We start from the raw sequence: 11,555 nt of genomic DNA, 5'->3' as shown, positions 1-11,555 counted from the left end.
CTAGGAAATGCACGGGCAGGCAAGGAACTGCATGGGAGGCTGAGGTGGGAGAGAGAAAAAGTGGTGGGGGGGGGGCGTGTCCCCTGCTTTGGACAAAGATCAGAGTTGTGAAATGGGCTGGGGGTGGTGGGAGCAAACTGCTAAAGCCTCATCAACGGAAAATTGGTGGGAAGGAGAGAAATATGGTTCTCGGAAGGGTTCCAAGCCTAGTGGAAAGTTCAGGCAGGACTGACACTAAGCCCCTAAGGTCAGAGAAAACACCCCTGCCCATCTCCCTCACCCTCTCCCAGCCCTGGAGCTCCAGACCTAGGACTCCGGGGGAATGGGGAAGGCACATTTCCTCACAGAGCCCCCCAAGTAAGGGATGCTCACTCCTCCTCAGAGCCTCCAGCAGAGGCGGCTGAGGTCCAGTAGCTGATTGTGTGGCCAGACCATCTACCCAGATGGAATCCTCCTAGCATAAGTCACTGGGGACCTCTGCCAAGGCAGGGCCAGGGGACATGACCTTTCTGGAGACTTTCTGCTTAGGTCACCTTCCCATTTGGGCCCTCCCAGCCTACTTTCTGGGTCTCAGGAAGGAATTGGGCAAGAGCATCCTAACTCTGGATAGCCCTTCACAGAAAACACTCAGCGGAGGGGTTGGGTGGGGCAGGGGGTGGGGAGCGGCAGGAGAGGAGTAAGGCCTCCCCTCTCTCCAACCCCACAGCCCACTCCCCACATTCATGCCTAGACCTCCACCCTGGGGAGGAAGCCCTTAGGAATACATTCTGCTTCTGACAAGGAACTGAGGCCTCTGGGCCTTCCTCTCCCCTTCCCCAAAAGTCTCATTTTTTGAGTGTCTGGGAGAATCTGGTCCCCTGGATGGAGTGGGAGGGTGGAGGTGGGAGGGCAGATGTGAGGGGCACACAGGAGAGCAGCCAAAGTCTAACATTCTTTCTGAGGTCAGTTTCTTCCTGAGTTGTCAAAATAAAAAGAAAAACAGCAAATTCTACACATTTTACAAAAATAAGAAGCCTAAAATATGAAACAAGCTACATTTCTGGGATCTCCCCTCAAAAACAAACAAAAAATTCCCCTTCTTTGGGGACTTTTTTTCCTTGATCCCCCTAGACCCTAGGTTTCAGATGGGTAGAGGGGTAACCCTCCTCCTCAGCCCCTGGGCCTCCAGAGCTCCTGCAAATGGCCACTGCAGTCCAAATAAGAACAGAAGGCAGGGAGAGGCATTAAAGCTCAGGGACCAAAAGACCAGAGACGCTGGAGAGCCAGGGATGGAGACAGAAGCACAGAGGGTGAGGGATGGAGAGCTGGGGAGGGACGGGCAGGAGAGAAACAGGGCCAGCATGGGGGGCAGGGGTGTCAGCGACAAAGCAAAAGGGAGAGAAAACCGAGAGAATGCAGAGAATGGGGTGGAGAGAGTGAGGGAGAAGGAGGGTGCCATTCAGATAGCGAGGAGACAAAAGCGTTGTGGCTTCCAGTCCACAATAAATAGGAAAAACCTGAGTCCACGGCGCATATGGCATCTATCTGCCTGGCAGAAGCATTTTCCTTCCCACGAAAAAAAAAAAAAAAAAATCCACCGGCAGACCCCTCCTGTCCCCGATCCCACATTCACCACTCCGGCTCCTGCCAGCCGGGTTTCGTCAGTGACATCCCTCCCACGCGGAGGCGGCGGGGACGGAGGGACGCCGGCTCCCGCGGCCTCCCCAGCGCGCTGTCAGTGTCCGGAGCCGTACATTTTGTCCCACTCCACGAACGAGTCCAGTTCCTTGGCAGAGGCCCTAGGGCCCACCTTGGCCAGTGCCGCCTCCAGGTCTTTGTAGGAGAGGGGGCGCTGCAGCCCCGGGAGGCCCGCCCCGGCCGCCGCCTGCTGGCACAGCTGCCCCAGCTCGCCCCCAGAGAAGCCCTGCGTGCCCTGCACCAGCGCCGCCAGTTCCCGCTCACTGAGCGCGCAGCCCTGCTGGGCCAGCGCCCGCTGCAGGATCTGCCCGCGGGCCGGGCTGTCGGGCAGCGCCACGTAGAAGCGGAGAGAGAAGCGCCGGCGGGTCGCCTCGTCCAGAGCCGCGGGCCGCGAGGTGGTGCCCACAACCAGCACGCCGTCAGCCCCCGCGCCGCAGCCCGCGTCCAGGCAGGCCAGGAGCGGCACCTGCAGCGCGCCCCCTGCCGCCGCGCCGTCGTCCCGGGCGGGAAGCAGCGCGTCCAGCTCGCTGATGAGAAGTACCGCGGGTGGGCGGCAGCGCGCGGCCGCGAAGGCGGCCTGGAGAAGGCGCGCGCCCTCGGCGGGGCCGGGCGCAGCCAGGGTCGCGCCACGCAGGCGCAACAGCGTGGCTCCCAGCTGCGTGGCGAGGCAGCGGCCCAGCAGCGCTTTGCCCGAGCCCCGCGGCCCAAAGAGCAGGACGGTCCGCGGCGGGCGCAGGCTGCCCGGGTAGGCGGGCGGCCTGAGCAGGGGCCACACCAGCTCCTCCTCCAGCGCCGCCTTGAGCGCGCCCTGGCCCGCCACATCCGCCCACTGCACTGGGGGCCCGCAGTCCACCATCTTGCTCGTCACCAGCTCCAGGGCCCCGGGGTCCCCGCCTTTGGGAGGCTCCGGCACGGCGAACCCCCCACGGGGAGCCGGGGCCCGCGCCGGGAACTTTTCAAAGGGCTCCAGCTGCGGGCCGTAGACGGGGGAGCCCAGGACCTTGAGGGGGACGCCGCCACCGTACTTGCCCGACGCGTCCTCCGCGGCTCCCGGCGGCTTGGCCCGAAACCCGTTGCCCCGACACTCACCGTTGTCCGCGGCGGGGTAGGAGGCCCCGTCAGCCGCGGGGGCCTTGGCGGGCTCGTACACGAACTTGCGGTAGCGGCCCTCGGGCCCCTCGTCGGCGGCCTTGCGCTTCAGCGACAGCCCGGATTCGGCGCCCGGCGCGGCCGTGGGGAAGCCATAGGCGGTGGGCGGCGCCGGCGCGGGCAGGGGCGTGGGCGCGGGCAGGCCCGGGGTCAGGTAGGGGGCCGGGGGCGGGCCTGGGGGCGGCGGGAGCGCGCCGTAGCCGGGCTGCGCTGCGTAGCCCCCTGCGGGATAGTTGTACAGCGGCGCTGAGGGCCCGTACCCCGGAGGCGGTGGGGGCTGCAGGAGCGCGGCCGGGGGCGGCGGGGGCAGCGCGGCGCCCGTCTGCGCGCAGTAACCCGGGGCCAGGTACCCCCCGCCGTAGCCTGCCGCGTAGTCGGGCGCCGCCGACGGGCCCCCGCACGCATTGCCGGCGTAGAGGGGTTCAGGGAGGTTCCCGGCTAAAACTGGGGAGCCCCCCAGAGCCCCAGAACCGCCCCCACCGCCCGACTTGGTTCCTGGGAGGCCTTCGTGGAGTGAGGCCAAGGGGTAGGGTGGCTCCGGCCCTGGCCAGGGCTCGGGGTCCCCTTTGGCGCCGTTGAGGAAGGAGGCGTCGCTGTACCCGCCCAGGGCCGGACGCTCGTAGGGAGAGTCCAAGACCCCAGAGTACTTCTCTGCATAGCGCTTTAGGAGGTTGGAGGCAGTGAGGGCGGAGATGTCGTCGTGTGCCCAAGCGTAGTGGCAGCGTTGGCGACCCCCAGGGGGCAACTCCAACTTGTGGGCCGGCGACGGGGTGGTGGAGGAGACGTCCAGGTGCTGCTCTGGCCACTGGTTGAGGGGCTGGGCGTGTTCCGGTGTCCAGTGCATCTTCGACAGAGCTGCGGGCAAGAGACGGGAGGGCTGGTGAGGGCTGAGCCACCGAGGACCCAGTGGGCCACTGCTAGCCATAGGCCAGTCCGCCTATAATGCGGCTTGGACAGGCTGGGCTTCCGGCATCCACCACCTACCGCCCCGCTCTCTTGGGGCCCTCCCTCCAGGCACCAAATACACTTCTTATGTCCCAGGATTAAAGTTGTCTGAAAATATTTTCCTCAGCGCCCAAAGGGGTGTGGAAACGATGTGGTTGGCCCTAACTTCACCTTGTAGGCAATGGTTATTATTTTGTCCTGGCCACTCCAGCCATGTTCTCTGTAGGACACGTGATCCTTGCTTTCTAGTGAAGGATCGGACAGTGGGCGAGACACCCCAGCCCTCGGAATAGTCAAACTCAAGTGAAGCTCGCTCAGTAAGAGATGTTTGTCACCCACCGTGTGCTGGCCACTACAGAGGCACTAGGGTTATGTAAAGAGATGTATGAGGCCTGCCCAGAGTCCCTGGCCTAGTGACCCAGAAGTTTGTTATTCCTAAATGCTCTGTTCACCTCAGCCTTTCCTGAGATTCCAAGGCCCCCTCTGGGCCTGAGGTCAGAGATGCTGGCGTGTGTGGCACTGCCTCATCCATGGGAAACCTCAGTGGCTGACCCAGAGCATTCGTTTCCTTCCCACTTGGTTTTGGCTTCTGCCTGATGAAGTCAGAGCACCTGGATTCCAGACCCAGCTGCATGTAATGGCTGTGTGCCTGGGGCAGGTGCTGTCACCTGCTTTATTCCCAATAGGTCTCACCACAATACAAAAATATATAGAACAAATAGGTCATATGCTGGAGAAGATGGGGGAAAGTTAATACACAACAATGCACATCATAGGATGTGGGCCACCAATTTGTCTCTGAGCTTCCTAGTGGCCAAATAGGGAGAGGTCATCAGACTCACTGCAAAGTAAAAAAACAGCATTACTCAAAGCAAAAGTGTTCCTGTCTTAGAGATCATAGAACTTTTTTTCGTAGTCCTCAGGAAGCAGACCTGTGAGATGTAATAAACAACATCCTTCTTGCCATCCATGCTGTAAACACAGCAGAGATGTTCCGTGACTGTTCCTGACACTCCCTTAGCACCTTCCAGCATGAGCCAAACACTCTGGTAAGGGGATCTGGGGCTTGGGGAATGGCTCTACCCGGGCACAGGGCTCCTGTGGGCCAGCCTGATAAAATATCTCAAAGACTAAGAGGCCCATGGCACACCCAGCAACAGTTGATGCCGATGATGATTTCTCAAAGCTAAGCTTTTGATAAGACAAATTAACAGGTTCACATATTCTCATAGGTTCAGTATTCTTTCTTCAACGGATTTTTATGGAGCAAATCCCAAGTGTTTTGCTAGGCATGGGGAAAGATTGAAAGGTGAATAGAATGGGTCAGCCGGGTGGAGAAGACAGGTAGGTAGACAATGGTCTCTGAAGTGAGAAAATAGAGGTATGTGCCAAGGGTACTGCGGCTCAGGGCAACTTCCCAAGGAGGTGGTGCCTTTGCTGGACCATGAAAAGTGAGGGATCAAGTCGACCAAAGTGAGCAGGGCATCCCAGATCACAAGAACAGCACCTTCAAAGGTGCAGGGCACAGTGCCTTCAGAAAGCCAGGGCTGTGCTGGCTCACGTGCCATATTCCCTTCCTCAAGGCACTTTACTGCCACCTTCTGGAAAGCTCATAAATCTAGTGTCTGCTGCACTGGAATTGTGAATTGTGCCCTGTTGGAAGTAAGGCTTGTGCACAACCTACATAACCATCCATATACTTCGAGTCCATAGAGAACACCAAGAAGTGTTGGGTCACCAGAGCTTTGAAAGTGGGTGTATATAGTAGAAAAGGAAGCTGAAGATAACCTGCTGGCTTCTCAGTTCTCCACAGCTGGCCTTCCTAGCAGCAGCTTGTTGACAGCACCCCACCCCTGTTGATGCTCTCTACTTCATGTGGCTGTGACCTGACATCAATGGGAGAAGACATTTGAAAATAAAGCTATTTACTCTCATCCCCACTGGCCTAGGGAAGGCATGAGCCATAAAAGTGTAGCTTAAAAAGGAAGGTACGTGGAGTTCTCGAGGTTGTCCTGCCCCCATTTGAGAGGTGATGCTGGCCACTGGGCAGGAGGGAGAACAGAGTAACAGAGCTGAGTGCGAGGTCCTTGGGGGCAGATATGCAGCCCTCCAGCTCTTGCTGAGAAGGATCTCCAAAGATCAGAGGCATTACATGGTGTGAAAGAGGGAAATTTCCTGGAACATCAAAAATCACAAATGGTTCTGGCTGCAGTCTTAGGAGGTAACATCAAAGTTATTGGCCGGGCTCCGTGGCTCACGCCTGTAATCCCAACACTTTGGCAGGCTGAGGCTGGTGGATCACCTGAGGTCAGAAATTCAAGACCAGCCTGGCCAACATGGTGAAACCCCATCTGTACTAAAAATACAAAAATTAGCCGGGCATAGTGGCGGGCGCCTGTAATCCCAGCTACTCAGGATGCTGAGGCAGGAGAACCACTTGAACCCGGGTGGCGGAGGTTACAGTGACCTGAGATGGCACCGCTGCACTCCAGCCTGGACGACAAGAGCGAGACTCCATCTCAAAACAAACAAACAAACAAAAGTTATACAAATGCAAGTATTGTGTTACTACCCAGACCACAAATCTGTTTTTTTTTTTTTTCTATTTACTATTTTCTGTGCTTTGTTTCCTTACTTAATATGGAAAGAGAGATTTGACCTTGATGATAGCATTTACCCTGAACATATTAAACTGGACAAGCTGGGGAAAAAGAGTGACACCCTCCCCACCAAGGGCACAGACACAGTAAATGAAGAAGGCTCAGATCTGGACTTGTCCACACACATCTCCTTCCCCACCGCCAGCCCGTGTGCTCCTAAAGCTGTCAGTGATGTCCCTCATCCCCCAGAATTTTGGGCCAGGCTCCCTCTCACCAGCCCCTGGCCTGGCCTTCAGCAATCCTTACTGAAACCTCCACCCACGAACGAAGATCCTCTGGCCCTGGCCATCACTGAGAACTGCTCCACCCTGGAAACTGTGGACTCCAGTAAGCCACCTCCAATCCTCCACCCCGTCCTCCCAGCTTCATACCCACAATGTCTCCTCTACTCCACGGCTCAGCCCCTCTCGCCTTTCCAGAGAGGGGACCTTGTCCATGACACTCTTATCTAGACCAACTGATCTCTATTCTCCATCTTCATTTGGCCCTTCATTACCTGGCCCTTCCACTCCAGGTAAATTTCCTCCCATTTTAGCCAGGGCAAAAAATGAAGTCATTGGGCAAAGCTCCCTTACCTCTGGCCCTCTTTCTACCTTTATCTACATCTGTATCCATCTTGCACCCAGAAGGCCTCAGAGTCCATCCACCCCAGTCCTCCGCCCCATCAATTATCTCTCCTAGGTTCCGCCCCCTCCCCCCCCAGTTAGCTTGATTAATTCTCATCCTCAAAATGACCTCTCTTGACCCTGGGTTCCCCACTAGCTACCAGCTCATCCCTTTTTCCCTTCTTCAACCTTCTTTAAGGCATCATTGTCTACATGCAGTGACATGACATCTACTAGAGATCCTTTCAATAATCTAACCAGGGGCCGGGCACAGTGGCTCACGCCTGTAATCCCAGCACTTTGTGAGGCTGAGGCGGGTGGATCACCTGAGGTCAGGAGTTCAAGGCCAGCCTAGCCAACGTGGTGAAACCCCTCTCTACTAAAAATACAAAAAAAAAAAAAAGTAGCCAGGCATGGTGGCAGGCACCTGTAATCCCAGCTACTTGGGAGGCTGAGGCAGGAGAATATCTTGAACCTGGGAGGTGGAGGTTGCAGTGAGCTGAGATTGCGCCATTGCACTCCAGCCTGGGCGACAAGAGCGAAACTCCATCTCAAAAAAAAAAAAAATCTAACCGGGAAGCAGGGCACCAGGTCAGCAACTTCTGCTAAACTTAGTTCCATAGCGCTACATTTTCCTTTGACCCCTTCCAAGAGAAAGAACTCAGCTGCCAAAGGACCAGCCCCAACCTAAGGGCAGGAAGAGGGCAGAAGTTTGAGAAGAGTGGGTGAGATTGCCTTACCTGCACACAGGCTCAGAACGATGTCCCACGTGAGTCTGAATACACACCAACATGCAGGTGCACACCACCAGGGATGTGTACAGATGTGCGCAGCTGCAGGCACATGTTTAAAGTGCGATCTCACTTAGATGCTTCCTAACAGACCCAGGCCTGCCGGGCCTTGCCTTCCTGCCCTAGCCCGCTATAGGTGAAAAATGCTGTCTCCCTGCCCCCACCCCCAGGCCAGTTACAGCCCTCTTGCTCTGACACAGAGACCCTGGGCCTGCTGCCAGTTTGCCTCCCGCAGGAGCCTCAGGAAGGATCTCCCCAAGACGGGGACCGCCTGTCCTCTGTCCAGGTTCACAAGTCACACTCCGATGATCAGTGATGCCGGAGGTGATGAAAGGCCCTGAGGACATGGCGGAAAGTTAGGCTTTGAATGCCAGAGACCTAATTTGAATCCAGGCCCAAACACACACTGTGTGACCCTGGGCAGGTTGCCTGACCTCAGTGAACCTCAATTTCCCCATTTCTATTTGTATATATTTTTTTTAAGTAGAGACAGGGTTTTGCCATGTTGGCCAGACTGGTCTCAAACTCCTGGCCTCAAGTGATCTGTCTGCCTCAGCCTCCCAAAGTGCTGGGATTACGGGCCTGAGCCACTGCACCCAGCCAATGTCTCCATTTGTTAAAGGGCATAACGTATGTCATGCTGAGTGGCGGTGAGGATTTAAAGATAATGTATATAATGGACACAGTCCAGTGTGGGGCACAAATTACAAATTCAGAACCCAAGCAGTGCCTCAACCTTGCTGAGTGACACTAAACAAGTAACTTCTCCTTGGTGCTGGGGAAACTTGGTGAATGTTCTGTGAAAAGAGGTTCCTTCCAGTAATAATATGACGAGCCAGTAGCTGACGCCATTTCCCCGGAACCCAAGCACTGCGTACAGAACCAGCGCCTGTTCTATGTTTTACATCACTAATGCAGCCCTCGTGCCAGCTCTGAGATCAATACTGTTACTGTCATCCCCATCGCCTCCCCAGAGGAGGAGACCGAGGTACAGAGATTAACACATCTTCAGGGTCACATGGCTATTACAGAGTAGAGACACGACTCAAAGCCCAGGCCGTGAACCACTTGCCTGCAAGGGCTCTCTGGCCCAGCCCTTTGCTCTTACAGCCAGAGAAGAGCCTGAGTCATTCCACACTGCACACCTACACTCACCAACACTCACTTCCTGGGCCTGTGGAAACAGTGGCTATGCCCCCCAAGTGCTGTGTATTTACCCTTCAGAGCAGGCAGGAGAATTTGTGTCCCCTCCCGGTAAAACGCCCAAGTAGAGCCTGTCTTTCCCTGTGAAGGGCCATCAGATAACCAGACACACCCCTGGGCTGGGCACACAGTTCCTTATTTGGGTTTTGTGGCTTTCCCAGGTGGTAGCTGGGACTCTGTGGAGAAAACTCTCTCTCTCTCAAACTGCCTGGTTTGGGGAGCAAGGTCTTGTTCCTGAGGCAGCTCTTTCTCTGCAGGCCTTGAAGGTGAAGTGCTGCTGTGCACATAGGAAGCTGGAACCCCGCTTGACTCTACCCACAGGACGCAGTCCTTCAAACTCACAGGCAATCAATCAATAGTTACGGAAAGAATTACTGGATGGAAGAGTCAAGTCATTCCTAAAACCTCTCCCCTCATTTTTAGGAAGTCTTACAAGTTTCATGAGAGATGATTCAGCCTTCACAGCTGGCCAGAACACTCAGGCACCGATCTCCCCCGTGGTCCTGCTGCCCTTGGGTCCTGTGGGTGCCTCTCCCATCCCTGAGGACCACAGGCTTTCCATGCACAGGGCCCGTTGCAGGCAGTAGGTATCCCCCCAGCCCACCCTGGCTTCCTGGGGCAGCAAATATCCTGAGCTGTCACTCTGTGATCATGGCCAAGACACTTAACCTCACTAAGCTCCACTTTCTTCATCTGTCCATTGAGACCGTTGGTTTAGATCGGTGGACCTCTAACCTTCCTTTCTCATTAGAAACACTGAAATAAATTTTGTACAGGGTGAGGTAGGAAGAAACCCCAACAACACAGCATCAACACCCTCCTCGAACCCCCGAAAGACACCCCTAAGATTCCTTCCGGATCTTCCAGAAATTCTCTGATTCTGGATTCCGTCACCCATAGGGGAGGGAAGGGATTGGACCAAACTGGGCTGGGGGCAGGGTAGGCAAGAAGGGGCAGCTGTGAGTTGGCTCCAGGCCGGTGTGGAGAAGGGGCCATGCCTCTAGGCAAGCCTCCTCTGAGCTCCATTATCTTAGCCTGGAACAAAGAGGCTGGACGGGAGAATCCCATTGTCGGCCTCCCTTATGGAAATCTCATTAATCTATTCACCAAGGCTCCCACAGGCCTTTTGTTCCAGGCTTTTTGTCTACTGCTTACAACAGGTGCCCCAGGGGGTCTCTGGCTGCCTGGCAGAGCTTGAACAGGACTGTGCCCCCTCCTCTAGGCCCTCTCCCTCATGCCAACCCCCCAGTTACTGCAAGAGGACAGGAGAGGGAGGGGTAACAAGGGGACTCTGGAAGACTGGTCATCTGCCACAGCCCTGGCACCTACCATACAGGAACCTCCTCCCCCAGTTCTGGGCCAGAGAATAGCCTTCAAAACCTGCCTGGGGGCTGCCCTAGAGCTGGCAAGGGGCCTAGCATGAGTAGGGCTCAACACATGTTTAGGGATGAGCTAGAGGATGCCATGGGGTGGCTGCATGATTCTTCCTTCCATGATACCTTCAGTGTGCCAGCCACTGTGTGCCAGCTATGACTCCCAGCTTGAGAGGCAAACCGGACCACATTGGGACCCATGCCTGCAGACTTGATCAGCTAACAGGGAAGAGAAAACAAAGTGTTTCCTCAGAAAGGAGGGAGGGAAGGGAAGAGAGGAAAAAAGAGGGAAGGAAGGGAGAAGAGAGAGGGAGGAGAAGAGAGGAAAAAAAGAAAGGAATGAAAGAGAATGGGAGGGAGGAAGGAAGGAAAAAGAGAGAGGGTTGGTCAAAAGACAAAATTTCAGGAGGAATAAGTTCAAGAGATCTATTGTTCAATATGGTGACTAGAGTTAATAAAAGTGTATTGTATACTTGAAGATTACTGAGAGTAGGCCTGGTGCGGTGGCTCGTGCCTGTAATCCTGGCACTTTGGGAGGCTGAGGGAGGCGGATCACCTGAGGTCGGGAGTTCGAGACCAGCCTGGCCAACATGGTGAAACTCCATCTCTACTAAAAATACAAAAATTAGCCGGGTGTAGTGGCCGGTGCCTGTAATCCCAGCTGCTTGAGAGGTTGAGGCAGGAGAATCACTTGAACCTGGAAGGCGGAGGTTACAGTGAGCCGAGATTGTGCCACCGCACTCCAGCCTGGGCAACAGAGCCAGACTCCATCTCAAAAAAAAAAAGAAAAGAAAAAAAGAAAGAAGAAAAAGAAAATTACTGAGAGTACATTTTAGGTGTTCTCACCACAAATAACTATGTGAGGGAATGCATATGTTAATTAGTTCAATTTAGCCATTCCACAATGGGTACATATTTCGAAACATCATTTTGTATACCATAAATATACCCATTTTTATTTTTAAAAAAAGAAATTTTAAAATAAAAATATTGAATTACCCTTTTTTTTTTTTTTTTTGAGACGAAGTCCCACTCTGTTGCCCAGGCTGGAGTGCAGTGAGTGGTGCGATCTCGGCTCACTGCAACCTCCCCCTCCTGGGTTCAAGCGATTCTCCTGCCTCAGCCTCCTGAGTAGCTGGGATTACAGGTGCC

At 55.2% G+C, this 11,555-nt stretch overlaps 1 protein-coding gene across 1 annotated transcript in view; it reads right to left on the bottom strand.

Moving 5' to 3' along the window:
* Positions 1-1,565: 1,565 nt before the first annotated feature.
* Positions 1,566-11,555, bottom strand: part of FIGNL2 (fidgetin like 2) — a 28,335-nt gene continuing 18,345 nt past the window's right edge. Inside the window, exon 2 of the mRNA XM_030816523.1 lies at positions 1,566-3,681. Within this exon, the coding sequence (XP_030672383.1) occupies positions 1,715-3,670 (1,956 nt within the window). The 5' untranslated portion in view covers positions 3,671-3,681 and the 3' untranslated portion in view covers positions 1,566-1,714. The remainder of the gene's footprint in view (positions 3,682-11,555) is intronic.

This window comes from Nomascus leucogenys, chromosome 8, assembly GCF_006542625.1.
Source record: "Nomascus leucogenys isolate Asia chromosome 8, Asia_NLE_v1, whole genome shotgun sequence".
Classification (NCBI taxonomy): Eukaryota; Metazoa; Chordata; class Mammalia; order Primates; family Hylobatidae; genus Nomascus; species Nomascus leucogenys.
The sequence above is the reverse complement of the archived record's forward strand: the minus strand, read 5'-3'. Positions and strand labels throughout refer to the sequence as shown.